The sequence below is a fragment of the Myxine glutinosa genome, chromosome 2 (genome assembly GCF_964187855.1).
Source record: "Myxine glutinosa chromosome 2, kmMyxGlut1.1, whole genome shotgun sequence".
Taxonomy (NCBI): domain Eukaryota; kingdom Metazoa; phylum Chordata; class Myxini; order Myxiniformes; family Myxinidae; genus Myxine; species Myxine glutinosa.
The window spans coordinates 140352565-140369897 of NC_136262.1; the positions used below are offsets into that span (position 1 = coordinate 140352565).

General features: G+C 47.6%; 1 protein-coding gene across 1 annotated transcript in view; it reads left to right on the forward strand.

Annotated features, from left to right (window-relative positions):
• LOC137421201 (E3 ubiquitin-protein ligase MARCHF2-like) overlaps positions 1-17333 on the forward strand; it is a 186410-nt gene that overhangs the window by 81394 nt on the left and 87683 nt on the right. Inside the window, exon 2 of the mRNA XM_068107001.2 lies at positions 10674-11004. Within this exon, the coding sequence (XP_067963102.2) occupies positions 10817-11004 (188 nt within the window). The 5' untranslated portion in view covers positions 10674-10816. The remainder of the gene's footprint in view (positions 1-10673; positions 11005-17333) is intronic.

Sequence of the window (17333 nt, forward strand, 5' to 3'; positions counted from 1 at the left end):
GCAGGTATGTATAATGATGTAAAGATGAACTGATTCGATTTTGGGGTCAAAGGTCAAAGGTCAAAGTCTGTAATCGGTCTATAACTTGAGCACAGCTGAAGTGATCTAATTCAAACTTAGTGCAGGTATGTATAATGATGTAAAGACGAACTGATTCGATTTTGGGGTCAAAGGTCAAAGGCCAAAGTCTGTAATAGGTCTATAACTTGAGAACAGCTGAAGTGATCCAATTCAAACTTGGTAAAGGTTTGTATAATATTGTAAAGATTAAGTGATTCGATTTTTGGGGTCAAAAGTCAAAGGTCAAAGTCTGTAATATGTTTATAATTTGAGAACGGCTGAAGTGATCTATTTCAAACTTAGTGCAGGTATGTATAACGATGTAAAGATTAAATGATAAGAATTTGGGGTCAAAGCTCAAAGTCTGTATTAGGTTTATAACTCGAGAATGGCTAAAGGGATCTAACTCAAACTTGGTACAAGTATGTATAATGATGTAAAGATTAACTGATTAGATGTTGGGGGTCACGAGGTCAAAGGTCAGAGGTCATGTCAGGTAAAAATGTGAGACTTGTGAACAGCTGAAGGGATTTAAATTAAAACTTGGTAAAGGTATGTATAATGATGTAACCATGAACTCATTAAATTTTGGCGTCAATAGGTCAAAGGTCAGAGGTCATGTCAGGTACAAATGTGCTAACTTGAGCATAGCTGAATGGATTTAAATCGAACTTGATACAAGTATTATAATGATGTAATAATGTGGGCGGAGGCATATCAGTCGACGTCGTGACGTCGAAGAGTGCCGTTCTTGTTCGAGTTTGTTTTATCCTCAGAAATAGATGGTAGTGAACACACATTTATGGTAATTAAAGATTGGCCTTTAAAACCTACCCTTATGAAGGGGAAGAGACATCTGATAAAAACTTCGGATTATTAATTTATTTAAATTTTACCATCTCCACTACCAACACAACCTTTGGATTATTAATTTATTTATATACACTACCATCAACAATGTACACAAGACTTTGATTTTTTTCTTTATTTATATACATTTATGTGTATGTAACTAAATATATACAGTACACTTTTTTAATATCTAGCGATTCCAATTCGGACCAAACGCCAGTACAGGAAAATGGTAATAACACAAGGCACGCACCATTTGCTTAAAAATAAATAATTTATTAAACATAAGACGCGGTTAAACGAAAATCCCTGACGCGAACACAAAAATAATCTGACAATAACAATAAAAAAGAAAATTCTTCCTGCAAGACCATGCGACCGATCATGTTGAAATTTTAAACAGGTATTCCCCCTTGATGACTACTTCATAATTTTGGTTCAGGTTTCACGTCGATGGATGGATCGGTTCAAGAGAGAGAATTTTTTAAAAAGATTTTCGTTCAATCCAAGATGCCTGAGAGACCATTTGACCTACGAATTATTCAGGAACAACATGCTATTCCCAAGGCATGGGAAACATCTGTCAAGTTTCTACTCCATCTTTCTAGTCATTCTGGAGGAGTTGATTTTTAAAGGTTTATTCTTCAAAAAAATCATAGCTGCCAAATCATGTGACCTATGACAAAATGGTCGGGAGTGCATTTGTTTGTCATGGATAGGCGATCATACCTGTAAAGTTTCGCCTTGATCTGTTCAGCTATTTTGGGGAAGAAGGGTTTTATGTTCAATCCAATATGGCTGCCGAACCACGTGACTGATGAAGTCATAAATGTAATTTGCCCATGCAATTTTTTTGTGCAGATGATGCTCAAGAAATTTCATACTGATCGGATCAAGCGTTCTACTTGTCGAATTATGACATCATAATGGAAGCACCTTTGACATCATCATTAACATATTATGTTATTCCCCATGAGGAATACTTTACAATGAGCCGTGTCTCAATGTTTTCCATGGCATGGTTTCAGATACAGACTTGGCATTTAATATGGAATATTTTTTTTTTCTTGACTTGGGTTTACTTTCTTAACTCAGTATATCAATCTGGTGAGTTTCTTTTACACTTTGGTGATTTATTTGTTAAAAGAACCATGTCACTGATTGTCTGTCACAGCAAGAAGTCAACAACAGGATTATATCACAGGTGGCGTGGCAAAATGTACGGACAGGTGCATTTGACGATTGGCTTCACAGTCGGGTATACAAGGGTTGTTGCGTTCTGTATTAATGGAAAACAACTGCTGCACGTCTCCAAAAGTTATTGCCGCTTCCTCTGGAGATGGTCCGTCAACTCGACAATGCTATTTGTCATGGAGTGGTGGCTTTACGAAATTACGGCATGAAAGAGCGTGCTATTGCTCGGCAGTATGGCATCACTCAAGGTCAGGTGTCAAATATCCTGAAACGAAATGCTCAGAGGGGTGTCCCTACTCCATTACCGAGGCCAAGACGTCCCCGCAGAACCACAAGGAGGGATGATCGCCAGCTGCACCGGTTAGTCCGCAATGGCCGTACCAAGTCAGCTAATCGGCTTAGGGCTCAGTGGCAGCAACTGACAAATGTGCCTGTATCCAGAAGGCTAGTCAACCAACGACTGGTTCAAGCAGGCTATCGTGCCAGGCGTCCCTTGAGAAAGCCACGCCTGACCAGACAACACCGCCAGCGCCGATTGCAGTGAGCCAGAGAGCACCGTCAATGGCAGCCAGGACACTGGAATCACGTGATCTTCAGTGACGAGTCTAGATTTCTGGTCTATCGTCAAGATGGCCGTGTCCGAGTGCGCAGACAAGTGCATGAAGCCTACAACAAAGATTGTATAGTGCCAAGAGTCCAAGCCGGAGGTGATGGGGTGACCGTTTTGGCTGCTTTTCATGCAGGGGGCAAAACTGACCTGGTTGTTCTGAATGGAAACCTGAACCAGTTAAAGTACAGGGCCATTCTGGAAGAAACATTGCTTCCATTTGCTCGTGCAGCCTTTCGAGGAAACTTTGTCTTCCAAGATGACAATGCACGGCCTCATCATGCTCGCATGATCCAACACTTTCTTGCTGACCGAGGTGTAGAGCATGTGGAGTGGCCTGCCATGTCCCCGGATATGTATCCGATAGAGAACTTGTGGGCAGATTTAACGCGTCAAATCGACCACTTGGACCAGCAGCCGACCTCTGTGCATGAATTGCAGCAGGCTATTGTCACTGCATGGCAAGCGATTCCTGTCCAAACCATGGCAAATCTCGTGAACAGCATGCCTCAACGTGTACGTGCTCTCCTGAATGCTCGTGGAGGTTACACAAAGTACTGAACTGTAATTTAACTGTCCGTAATCCCAGTTGTAATTTAACTTTTGTTTTTGTTAAAAAAATTTTTGGCTAATGTGCAAAATAAAGAGATACTTCTGGAAAACGTACAGAAGTTTAACACAGTACTGTCCGTGAATTGAGTTCGATATCAGTTTACATCACTTTCAAGGATCAATTTATTTGTTTCAAAATGTCAAATGGGGTTTTTGTTTCTTTTAAAGGTCACATTAACAAAATCTAGAATAATTTCAACATAATTCCAATGAACTTTTGGTTCTAAGACATCTTGAAAAGTAAGTTCACCCCCACAAAAAAAATAATCCATATTAAATGCCAAGTCTGTATATAGAGGGGCAAAGTTTTTCGTTTTTTCCAAGATGGCTCCCATACCACGTGGCGTATGATGTCGCAATTAGCATTTTAAATTGTACACGAAGAGCCGCTCCAACGGTGAAAATTTAGTGTCAATCGGACCAATGGTTGCAGAGAAAATGATTTTAAAGGGAATAAACAGTGGAAATTGCAGTGGAAGAAAAATAAGAATAATCTTAACAAAATCAATAGGGTACCACAGCCTGAAAGGCACGTAGTACCCTAATTATACAAGATAAACGATACTGGATAAACTGCACATCATGTGGCACCACACACATAATAGTCAACCATTAAAATTGGGCTCGGGTTGAAAAGGAACGGGAAGCACAAGAGGTTGAGGCAGGATACGAGCATGTCGCCAGCAGGCACACAAGATCTCCAAAAGAGGACACGGGCAGAAGGGAACTGTGGAGCTGTCCCAATGCTGTGGAGTATCGTGCGGAGGGAATGTCAGACAACAAAACAGCGAAGGCCCCCAACGTGAAAATGATGATCCATCCCAGAGCGAAACGCATGCTTTTTATCTCCACTTGTCCCCTCTTTGCGTTGATAGATGAGGATCGAGCCAAATAAGCTGCAGTCTGGGGCGGAGCGTGGACCAATCACATTCATCCACGTTCTGGTATGCGGCAGGCACACCAAATATGGATGGGCCCACTGATGCAGCACACCAATCACTGTACTGCATGACATTCACCAGGAGCCACACCAAATATGGATGGGCCCACTGATGCAGCACACCAATCACTGTACTGCATGACATTCACCAGGAGCCACACCAAATATGGATGGGCCCACTGATGCAGCACACCAATCACTGTACTGCATGACATTCACCAGGAGCCACACCAAATATGGATGGGCCCACTGATGCAGCACACCAATCACTGTACTGCATGACATTCACCAGGAGCCACACCAAATATGGATGGGCCCACTGATGCAGCACACCAATCACTGTACTGCATGACATTCACCAGGAGCCACACCAAATATGGATGGGCCCACTGATGCAGCACACCAATCACTGTACTGCATGACATTCACCAGGAGCCACACCAAATATGGATAAACTCTGTTTTCCCAAGTAGACGGATGCAGGGCAAAGACGTCATTTGTGTGCTGTCTCTCGGATGGACCTTAAACTCCTCGGTGTCCTATCTGTTAGCTTTTGTTGGTGGACTTCACAAGGTATATTTTGTGAAGAGTAGACGAGTTATCATTGGCACCCCAAACAAGTCCAAACAAATTCCAATCAAAGCTATAGGCCTATGTATCATACACATGTTGTATCATACATACAAGCTTTTACATGGACTCATCTTGACCCGCCTCACCCCGGGGATTGAACCCCTCCTTAACAAGGAATATGCCAGGTTCCGGCCAGGGAAGCCAGGCACTGGGAAATTGCTCAACCTCACACAGTATATAGAGGATGAATTTCAGGAAGCTGTCATTACAGAAGCTGTTTTGTTTCTCTTTCAGCTGCCTAAGACACTGTGCATCACCACAGACTCCTTCAGACAACATTCCACATCACGAAAAACCTACATCTGATGGACTAGTGAGAACCCTAATGGAGACAGACAGTTCTTTGGCACTGGGCCAGGTGGCAGACAAATTCACCGGCCCAGACAGAAAAACGGGGTCCTCCAAGGCAGCGCCTTTGCTCCACAATGTTAAACATCTACATGAATGACCAACTCATGCACCCCAAACCAGGAGTTTCATCTAGGCTGCTCACCTGTGCTTTGCAACACAGCGTAAAGGCTTTGTGCAGGTGTAATGCCTTCCACCTGAAAAACAAAAATGCAGACTGAAATTTGGAGATATCATGGAATGAAACCATGCAATGTAGCACTGCACAAATGTTGTGTACCTTGGGATTACCCTAGATCCATCCTTCATGAGCAAAGTCCATATCGGTAAACTGAAAGAAAAACGCAATACCCATAATGCACTCCGCAGCAAGTTGGCGAATTCCAAGAGTGGAACCAACCCAACAACAATCAGGTCAACAGTACTGGACTGCAACTAGCTGCACATATTATTCGATCTGAAGCGTATTGCATGCAACCAATCCAACAGGTGTTGACCTGGTGTCCTACATCGCGAGCGGTTGCGTAGTGGTCAAGGGCTCATCAGGATTATCTTGTTAGGCCTCTTGTTGGATTGTGATGCTCCTGATTGGATCTCAGCAATACAACATCTCAGAACATTGGCCAATAATAGGGTTTTGGTCCCTACTTAAATTGGCCAATAACGTACCTACTTAAATGTTTTACGTGGGTTTTGTACTTGTACCTGTGTCTTGCACTTCCTATAATCATTGTATGTGACGTAATATTATTAGTAGTAGTAGTACTCGTCCTCTGCTTTTCCATGGTGAGATCTGCATGCCCAGTTTGAGAACGATCAGCCCATGTCGTGAAGCCGGACCTGGTGCTGAACTTGAGCTGCTGTTTTATTTCATGGTTGTTTGAAACTCACCAATACCAGCCGTCTATATCTGCTGATATTGGACCACCTGGTATTAGGAGGGCAGTAGCAAGCTAGATAGAACACCTTATACTCTCAAATGATGAAAGATGACCTCTTCATAGCCATACAGTGATCCCGCTCGCCGAGCATCGGTCCATTCACTAAATGGCGATTCAACCTCGATTAAGGTTCACCTTTGGGATTAAAGAGTGCTACCGGCCTTAAAGGATGAGCTCATCAGCCATGAGCCAACAGACCAACCCTCACCTGCAAACGATCAACTATGGACAACCTGCTGCAGCCTTTATAGACTACATGTCGGAGTTGGAAGGTGTAAAGGCAAAATACCGAGATGGGGACACAGTAAAGATTATGCCGACTACGAGTGTGAGTGAACATCTAACGAGGCATGTCAGATGAGGCATGTTAGATGAGGCATGTTAGATGAGGCATGTTATATGAGGCATGTTAGATGAGGTATGTTAGATGAGGCATGTTAGATGAGGCATGTTAGATGAGGCATGTTAGATGAGGCATGTTAGATTAGGCATGTTAGATGAGACATGTTGGATGACGCATGTTGGATGAGGCATGTTAGATGAGGCATGTTGGATGAGGCATGTTAGATGAGGCATGTTGGATGAGGCATGTTATATGAGGCATGTTGGATGACGCATGTTAGATGAGGCATGTTAGATGAGGCATGTTGGATGAGGCATGTTAGATGAGGCATGTTGGATGAGTCATGTTAGATGAGGCATGTTGGATGACGCATGTTAGATGACGCATGTTAGATGAGGCATGTTAGATGAGGCATGTTAGATGAGGCATGTTAGATGAGGCATGTTAGATGAGGCATGTTGGATGAGGCATGTTATATGAGGCATGTTATATGAGGCATGTTAGATGAGGCATGTTAGATGAGGCATGTTAGATGAGGCATGTTAGATGAGGCATGTTAGATGAGGCATGTTAGATGAAGCATGTTGGATGAGGCATGTTAGATGAGGCATGTTAGATGAGGCATGTTAGATGAGGCATGTTGGATGAGGCATGTTAGATGAGGCATGTTGGATGAGGCATGTTGGATGAGGCATGTTCGATGAGGCATGTTGGATGAGGCATGTTAGATGAGGCATGTTAGATGAGGTATGTTAGATGAGGCATGTTAGATGAGGTATGTTAGATGAGGCATGTTAGATGAGGCATGTTGGATGAGGCATGTTAGATGAGGCATGTTAGATGAAGCATGTTAGATGAGGCATGTTAGATGAAGCATGTTAGATGACGCATGTTAGATGAGGCATGTTAGATGAGGCATGTTAGATGAGGCATGTTAGATGACACAATGACGCATGTTAGATGAGGCATGTTAGATGAGGCATGTTAGATGAGGCATGTTGGATGAGGCATGTTAGATGAGGCATGTTAGATGAGGCATGTTGGATGAGGCATGTTAGATGAGGCATGTTAGATGAGGCATGTTAGATGAGGCATGTTAGATGAGGCATGTTGGATGAGGCATGTTGGATGAGGCATGTTAGATGAGGCATGTTAGATGAGGCATGTTAGATGAGGCATGTTGGATGAGGCATGTTAGATGAGGCATGTTAGATGAGGCATGTTAGATGAGGCATGTTATATGAGGCATGTTAGATGAGGCATGTTGGATGATGCATGTTAGATGAGGCATGTTAGATGAGGCATGTTAGATGAGGCATGTTAGATGAGGCATGTTAGATGAGGCATGTTAGATGAGGCATGTTAGATGAGGCATGTTAGATGAGGCATGTTGGATGAGGCATGTTAGATGAGGCATGTTAGATGAGGCATGTTCATCAAAGGATATGGCAGAGGCCAGTGACAGTGCCCCTAAGTGTGCCCACCAATGAGAGACAGTTGTGTGATGACACATGATGAATGAATGAGCTGTTCTTGTTCCTGCATCCACCCACACCTTTGACCTTTGCCCTGCGATTGCTACTGCTCATGAAATGTTTGCCCACCTTGCTCATGCCCATTCTCCTTGCTCAGTGAGGCCCCAAATCTATTTCTAATTCCCATCCTGTTTGACTTTTGTCCTGCCCTGTTTCATTTTGTTATCCCCCATTACATGCAAACTCTTTACTTTTACTCTCCAAACCGATGGGGGTGAAAATCATCAATAAATACATTGCAATCTCCACTTATCACTAAGAATCGAAACCTTTCGTCCAGCTTTGCAATCTCGGCTTGGACGCACTCTCTTTCCTTCCATGCAGTCTCTAATGCCTTGCTCTTCCTGTGATTTGTCTGTGTCAGGACAAGGTCAAGCTCAGGTTGTACACGACCATAAAATAACAATGAACCTGACATCATTTAGCTGTCTCCGTACTGTATATATAAATAGGGAAATATGCGACATATTCACAAGTCCATGTTAACTGCATTAGGGTTGACGTCATCCAGGTGCATTTTAAAGCAGGTTTGATCACTTTGGGGCGCCATGGAGGAACAGCTTGGCCTCGGTCCCAGGGAGACGGTAATTGAAGCATTTGCCAACATGGTGCGGACACACTTTGAACATCTATTGCAGACGAAGCATAATATCCCCTATTCCTTGCTTTTAGACCGTCATACCGTACACCTTTCATTCAATAGAAAGAGAGCACTCTGTCCGTTGCACCATTGGGGGAACTGTACACCGCACACTCCATTAGTTTAGCTGTACTCCCAACTTGCATTCATTTATATACAGACGATAAACTTGGATTGTTTACTGAGGATGTGAAACCCCTGAACTGAGCTTTCATTTCGTGAATGAGCCTGTTCTTCCACACTCGTCTAATATTTTTAAACTAGCGGGGTCACCCGTGGGAATCCCACGGGCATGGATGTGTGTGACATTTCGACGTATTGAGTTCGATGCTGCGCCTGCACATTCAGTTATATAAAATGGTTACTGGCAAGTGATCACATCCACAAACGATGTAATCCACACAATCTATGTACTTTACATTACGTTAATAGGAATACATGCCCGTGTAGATGGGAAATACAGTTTGTTTGAAATAAATCACAAATATCAGAAGAAAGTTTTTTAAATTTAGAACTATTCTCACTCGGAGTTAAACATCACCGTAATATTATGCGGGTGCTTCAACGTTTTCGATGAATTATATGTCATTCCCGTCTACACGGGCATGTATTCCTATTAACGTTATGTAAAGTACATAAATTGTGTGGACTACATCGTTTGTGGATGTGATCAATTGCCAGTAACCATTTTATATAACTGAATGTGCATGCGCAGCATCTAACTCAATATGTCGAAATGTCACACACATCCATGTCCGTGGGATTCCCACCCGTGGGAATCCCACGGGCATGGATGTGTGTGACGAATTTTAAATATATGTCGACTGTTATTTTAGGCGGTGTATTTGCGTTTATCATCATGGCGCGATTTAAAAATATATATCTCTGCATTTTCCTCTCCAATACCTCCTCACACTTTACACACACACCGGCCCATGTTTACATATACACACACACACACACACACACACATATATACACACACACACACACATATGCACACACACACACACACACACACACACACACACACACACACACACACACACACACACACACACACACACACACACACACACACACACACACACACACACACGTACACACACACACGTACACATGTCCCACATGTATATATCCCACATCCCACATGTATATACATGTTTAAAGTGTACGTGCCCTCCCCCCTCCCCCGCCCGGCAACGCTGGGTACTTCTGCTGGTAACTAATAAAATAAAAACGAAGAAATATCTCTCGGTAATTTCATGAAACTCGGTGGAATTGGATGAAATTCGCTCGGTGAATTCACTCGGTTTAAAGAAAAAGCGATAATGTCGACACGTTGCTGTCTGTGTCATGTTGGGCGGTGTATGATACGTGTTGGCGGTGATATGGTGTATTTTAAAAAATATATCTCTGCATTTTCCCGCGTTGCTGACACCGAGTCCAAAACCATCGATAAAAATGAAATCAGATGGTGAGTTAGATTGGAGATAAAGGCGTGAGAGAGACTCAATGGCCTTGAAGTTACAGGCCTTTGAGAATTCATTTCGTTCTATAAACGGCAACTTTCATCGGATTTTCTTCCCGTTTTTTTTCAACCGAGTCTAAAACTATGTTAGCGACTGTGAAAAATGAAATGATATATCGAATTTGATTTGAAATAAAACTGGGAGAGAGAGCAAGACACCACGGGCCTACAAAACAGGCCTCAAAGCTATGCGAGTTAATAAAATGGTGGATATTTGTTTATATGAAGCGAAGGCTCTCCCAGAATGGGTGGAGCTATGGGTGGAGCTACTCTGCAAACCGAGTAAGCCACACCCTGGACAGACGCCCAACAGACAGACAGACAGACAGACAGAATCATCTACGGCTATTATAATAGAGATTGTAGTTTAAACGGTTATTAATACGGTTTATTATGTACACAAATCATCGTTTTGTTTTTGTTTTTGTGCCCCACAGAACATACGGAATTTCTACCGTTTATTTACGTTTTCACAGTACCAGCTGAGAAACCTGGGAATCAAATCAGACTGCTGCCTCCTGGAGCCATCACGTGATCCAAAAACAGGCCGAAGCATGGCCGAGCTGTCCATAAGTGCAACATGACAAGGCAAAGAGGGGAGTGCCGCGGATATTCCACAATGTTACCCTCGACGCCCACCACTCAGGGCCTTCTCTGGAAGGCTGCTGAAGGAAACGAGGCCGAAGAGAAGTGGGGCCACAACGGTCCTGGTGGGGAGGCCAGGCAGCCATCGCAACCTGCTCTGGCTAACTCGCTGCACGCTCCTGGGTATATGGAAATGCTTCTGTCTGCTAAATCAGAAAGAATTCTTTCATTTGATATACATTTTGATTTTGTGTCTACTTCATTTATTTTCATTTTCTTTAACTTCTCACACACATTTAAAAAATCAACTAGTTAACTCCTTTTCAATTCCTCTTCCTCCTTTCCCACCCTTCCCTCTTTCCTCACTTTCACCTGTTATCTCATCCTATTGTCCACTATATAAGAGAGATGTCTGTCTGTCTGTGTCGCCATTTTTCTCAGAGATGGCTGAACGATCTTCGTCAAATGTTCAGAGGTTCATCAGTGAGTGCCTGGGAGCGTTTTTTTGCCAAAAAAAAGAAGAAGTTTTTTTGGAGTTAAAAAAAAATCGCTCGATAGTGTCGAAGCTTTTTAAAATTAATGACAGTTATATACAAGTACACATTCGCATAAATAAATACAAAACAATCACCAGACATTTGAATACAAATAAATCAAACAATTCTGGAAGTGTACGAAGTTGGTAGTACGGCTTCTTCTTCTTCCTGATCGGCATCACACTTAACTCAGAAACGTGATGAACGCCACATTCACCCACCAGCCTATATATGAACCCCCTTCCTCCTCCCTTCCCCCCCTCCCTTTCCCCCCTCCTCCCTTCCCCTCCCTCCTCTCCCCTTTTCCCTCCCTTCCCCCCTCTCCCCCCACCCTTCACCCCTCCTCCCACCCTTCCCTCCCATTTCTCCCCTCCATCCCCCCCCTCCATCCCCCCTCCCCCATCCCCTGCCCCCTCCCCCCCTACTCCGCCCGGCAACGCCGGGTACTTCTGCTAGTCTTTGATAAAATATCTTCATCTTTATCGTAAGCAATATTGGCATTCATTTTAACCATCATGTGCTTTACACCTTAAAGGAATAGCTGTGTCTATGTACACTTGTGTTTTTATTTACACCATAAACAGCATTTGATGTGCATCCACATATAGTGATTGGTCACGATATATGTGGATATTACACATACATGTTAAATGAGATGAGTTGCACAATGTTTCCTGAATCATATTTAAACATAAAAGTGATATTGACTGAGAACAAATCTGAAATTATCTCTGCCAACTGAAGATGGCGCAGACGCAATGCATGCACATTTGAGCTGTCTAGCCTGGGTTTGATTCCTGACCCGGCTATAAACTGTCCGGTTGGTGCTTTACAGGTAAGGCGTTGGATCATAAAGTGGCAGTCCCTCAGATGGATATTAAGCTTGATGTCCCTTGGACATTCCCAATACATGGATATTAAAGGTCCCATGTAATTCAAAAGTTTCTGGTTATTTATATATTAACTTGACCTTCCTAGTGAAGAAATCACCCATGTTTCTTTTTTTAAATCAACAATGTGATAATTAGACCAATATTTTGAACATTTGTAGTGTTTTTCACAACTTGCTATGCCCCGCCCCTCAAAAAAGTGGAGTTCAGCGAACCGCAGGTCACGTGACCGGTGACGTCACCTCCAGAACGAAGTCCATGCCATCTCGATTCGGCATGCTTCGGCCCGCGATCCGTTCCATGTAATTTGTACGTACTCTACTTTTGATTTGCTTGATCTTGATCTGAGGTATGCTGAGACACATGTGTGTCACGCCTCGCCTCGTAGATAAGCCCGCAAGGTCGCTCCGTGGAGCGGCCTGCACATATTCAACTATGTGTGAATTATATAAATAACAACTCACGGTCTGAGGTAACTCGGCTAAAAATTATCCGATTTGCACCAAATAAAGTTTATGAATGGTTTCACAGACCCCTACTTCTCACTAAAAGTGGAAACAGAATGTAAATTGGAGTTAAAATAACCCTGCAAGGTCGCTCCGTGAAGCAGCCTGCTCGTATTGCACTATGTGTGAATTATATAATTACCAACTCACGGTCTGAGGTAACTCGGCTAAACATTATCCGATTTGCACCAAATAAAGTTTATGAATGGTTTCACAGACCCCTACTTCTCACTAAAAGTGGAAACAGAATGTAAATTGGAGTTAAAATAAGTGTTTTATTTGTATCAAGCAAATGCACGTGGAGCATGCTTGCGAGCGAGCTGCGTTCTGGAGGTGACATCATATGGATTACGTCATCGGCTTTGAGGTATGGGGCAGAACTTTTAGGGGCGTTCCCAAGTCGTTCGGTTTTCTTTCATTTTTAATGTTTCAGAGCGAATATAACAAAAAATCAATGCCATATATGAATTCACCATAAAAAGACTCATTTGGATGACATCAAATGCATTTTGAGTGAGATTCCTTGTCTGTGGACCTTTAAGCTTGAGGTCCCGTCTGCTAGCATTAGTCGGTGGACGTTGAAAATCTTTCGCGACGAGTACGTGAGTTATTCCTGGCACCCTGGACAAATTACAAATTGGTGCACAAATCTGCTTCAGTCAAACGTCAAGCTGGGCCAGCAGGTTCGTGAAAGACTTAGGGCAAAAATCGTTCCCCGGCAGACCCCGCAAGAATGTGTGAATATTTGGGGCTGTTAAAGAAGGCTGCATCTGCAGAAATTCCTAAGAAATTCACTGTAGTTCATTTGGTGCTTAGGCGGTGCATTTTGTACCCCAATATATGATGAAATTGAAAAAACGTAAAAACAATAGTCAGCAATTCTTAATTTTTGAAAATTTCCTCTTGTAGTAGATTAAATAGTCATGTAATAAATCTGGAAAAAAAGTTTTGACAACAGGTTAATTTGGACAAACTTACTTTGCATAAAGTATGGGCATAGTGAAGTGCGGTGCTATGCGCACGACTTGTTTTGCCAATAAGGGAAGCAACAACGTATGTAACCAAAAGCGTCTTTATTCGAAAGCTCAAACTATAGCACTGCCGTGCTCGGGGCTGTGAGCCCCGTGTATATCCCGAGGCCACGCCTACCCCTCGGGCGTGGCCGACACCCTCTTGGTGCGCGGAATGATGTCATCGCGCCAGCGAGCCAACGTGTCCGCCACACGCGCCCCCCCCAGAATTCCCGCGCAACTGAAGGGTCAGTTTGCGGGGCAAACGGATGACCCGGCCGAAGCGCCCTCTGGCGGCTGGCGGCGTCTGGGATGCCGGGATGCCACCGGCTGCCCCTGGGATGGGTGCGGGACCGGGGGGCGGGGTTGGGCGGTGCGGGGGGTCCGCCCGCCGGGGGGCGGCCCCAACGCGGGGGCTGAGCCACTGGCGGGGGGTGGTCCACGTCGAGGTGGGCCGGTTTGAGGCGGTCCACGGAAAAGCGGTCAGGAGTACCGCCGATGTCCAGGGTGAAGTGCTTCGCCCCGGTCTCCAGCACGCGGAAGGGCCCATCGTATGGGAGCCGCAGCGGTGTCCGGTGGGCGTCGTGTCGGACGAACACGTACTCCGCCGTGCGAAGCTCCGGGGCGACGTGCGTTGGCGGGCACCCGTGGTGCGCCGTCGGCACCGGGGCAAACCTCTGGGCGGTCTCCTGCAGTGCGGAGCGCTGCTGCGCCGCGGACAATGGTGCCGTGGAGTCGGGGAAGAACTCGCCCGGCACCCGCAGCGGTTGTCCGAAGACCAACTCCGCCGCGGATGCGCGCAGGTCGTCCTTGGGCGCCGTCCGGAGGCCCAGCAGGACCCAGGGGAGCCTGTCGACCCAGCCGCCGTCGCGGAGGGTGGCCCAGAGCGCGGCCTTTAAGGAGCGGTGGAAACGCTCGCACAGGCCGTTGGCCTGGGGGTGATAGGCCGTGGTACGGTGCAGCTGGACACCGAGCCCCCGCGCGACCGCCCCCCAGAGCTCTGAGGTGAACTGGGGGCCGGGGTCGGACGAGATGTCCGAGGGGGCGCCGAACCGGGCAACCCAGGTGGCGATGAACGCCTGCGCGACGTCCGCCGCCGTCGTCGCTGCCAAAGGCACGGCCTCCGGCCACCGGGTGGTGCGGTCCACCATGGTGAGGACGTGGGTGAAACCCCGCGAGGGGGGCAGACGTCCCACCAAGTCCACGTGAACGTGGTCAAACTGACGTTCGGGCACCGTAAACGGGGCCAACGGGGCCTGGGTGTGGCGGTGCACCTTCGCGCGCTGGCACGCGAGGCACGTCCTGGTCCAATCGCGGATGACCTTCCGGAGGCCATGCCAGACGAACTTGTCGGCGACCAGCCTCTGGGAGGCCTTCGTGCCCATGTGGGACAGGCCGTGGATGGCGTCAAAAACCCGGCGCTGCCAGCCCGCGGGCACCATGGGGCGAGGCCGCCCGAGGGAGACGTCGCACAAGAGGGCCGTGCCCGCGCCGTCCAACGGCACCTCGGTGACGCGGAGGCCCATGACGGCGGTCCGCAAGGCCTGGACGTCGGGGTCGGTGGTCTGGTCCGCCGCCATCCGGGCATAGTCGATGCCGAGGTGGACCGCGTGGACGACGGACCGGGAAAGGCAATCCGCCACCGGGTTGTCCTTCCCCGCGACGTGCCGGATGTCCATTGTGTACTCGGACACGGCCGAGAGGTGACGCTGCTGCCGGGCCGACCACGGCTCGGCGACCTTGGCCATCGCGAAGACCAGGGGCTTGTGGTCGACGAAGGCCGTGAACGAACGGCCCTTGAGCAGATGGCGAAAGTGCGTGACCGCCAGGTGAAGCCCGAGCAACTCGCGGTCGAAGGTACTGTACCGGCGTTCGTGCGGGCGAAGCTGCCGGCTGAAAAACGCCAGCGGTTGCCAAGCTCCACGCACCAATTGCTCGTGCACCGCGCCCACCGCATAGTCCGACGCGTCGGTGGTGAGGGCAATCGGTGCATCGGGCGCCGGGTGCGCGAGCATGGTGGCGTTAACCAAGGCGAGCTTCACGCCCGCGAACGCCGCGTCCATCTGCTCCGTCCAAACGACGTCACCTTTGCCCGGCTTCCCCCGGAGGGCCTCGTGCAGGGGGCGCAGGAGCTGGGCGACGCGGGGCAGGAACCGATGGTAAAAGTTCACCATGCCCAGAAACTCCTGGAGCCCCCTGATCGTGCGGGGGTGCGGAAACCCCTTGACCGCCTCCACCTTTGCTGGTAAGGGGATGGCCCCGTGCCTGGTGACGCGGTGCCCCAAAAAGTCGATCTCGGCGACGCCGAACTGGCACTTGGCGGGGTTCACGATCAGGCCATGCTGGCCCAGGCATTCGAAGAGCGCGCGGAGATGGCAGAGGTGCTCTTCACGGGACGCGCTTGCGACGAGGATGTCGTCCAGGTAGACATAGACGAAATCCAGGTCGCGCAAGACACTGTCCATCAGACGTTGGAATGCCTGAGCTGCATTCTTCAAACCGAAGGGCATCTGAAGGAACTCAAAGAGGCCGAATGGCATAATGACGGCCGTCTTCGGGATGTCCTCCGGCCTGACGGGGACCTGGTGGTAGCCGCGTATGAGGTCCACCTTAGAGAAGCAGGACATTTTCGCCAACCGGGCGGAAAAGTCTTGGATGTGAGGGACCGGGTAATGGTCGGGGGTGGTGGCATCGTTGAGGCGGCGGTAGTCCCCGCATCCCGCCATCCCCCGCCAGGCTTCGGCACGATGTGTAGCGGCGACGCCCAAGCACTCTTGGAGCGCCGCACGATGCCCAGCCACTCCAGCGTAGCGAACTCCACTCTCGCCACCGCGAGCTTTGTCGGTTCGAGGCGGCGGGCCCGGGCGTAGACCGGTGGCCCGACGGTGGGTATGTGATGTTCCACAACGTGCTTTATGGCCACCGCCGAGAAGGTGGGCCGCGTGAGGGCCGGGAATCTGGCGAGGAGGCGGGTGAACTCATCCGCTGCCGGAAGCGTACAAACCAACCTCGCCGGGACCGAACCGCTCAGCAAGCCGCTTGGCGAGCCACTCGGTGAGCCGCTCAGTGAGCCGCTCAATGAGCTGCTCAGCGCGCAAGCGAGCGAGCTGAAGGTTTCGGCCTGGACGAGACGGCTGCGCTTAACGTCGACCAACAGCCCATGCACACATAGGAAGTTCGTGCCGAGCAGGGCCATTGGCACGCTGGCGGTGACGAACGATCATTGAAAGCGCTGCCCTCCGAACCGCAGTGAGAGGCAACGCTTCCCGAATGTGCGCATGGGTGTACCGTTGGCGGCAAGCAAAGCGGGGCCCCGGCCCGCGGCTTGCTTGTCGGACGCGGAGGCAGGGAGGACGCTTACCTGCGCTCCCGTGTCGCAAAGAAAACGGTGCCCAGACAAGGTGTCCGTGATGAACAGGAGGCTGCCGGAATGGTGTGATGAAAGTGTGTGATGAAAATTGTGTGATGAAAAGTGTGTGATGAAAAGTGTGTGATGAAAAGTGTATGATGAAAAGTGTGTGATGAAAAGTGTGTGATGAAAAGTGTATGATGAAAAGTGTATGATGAAAA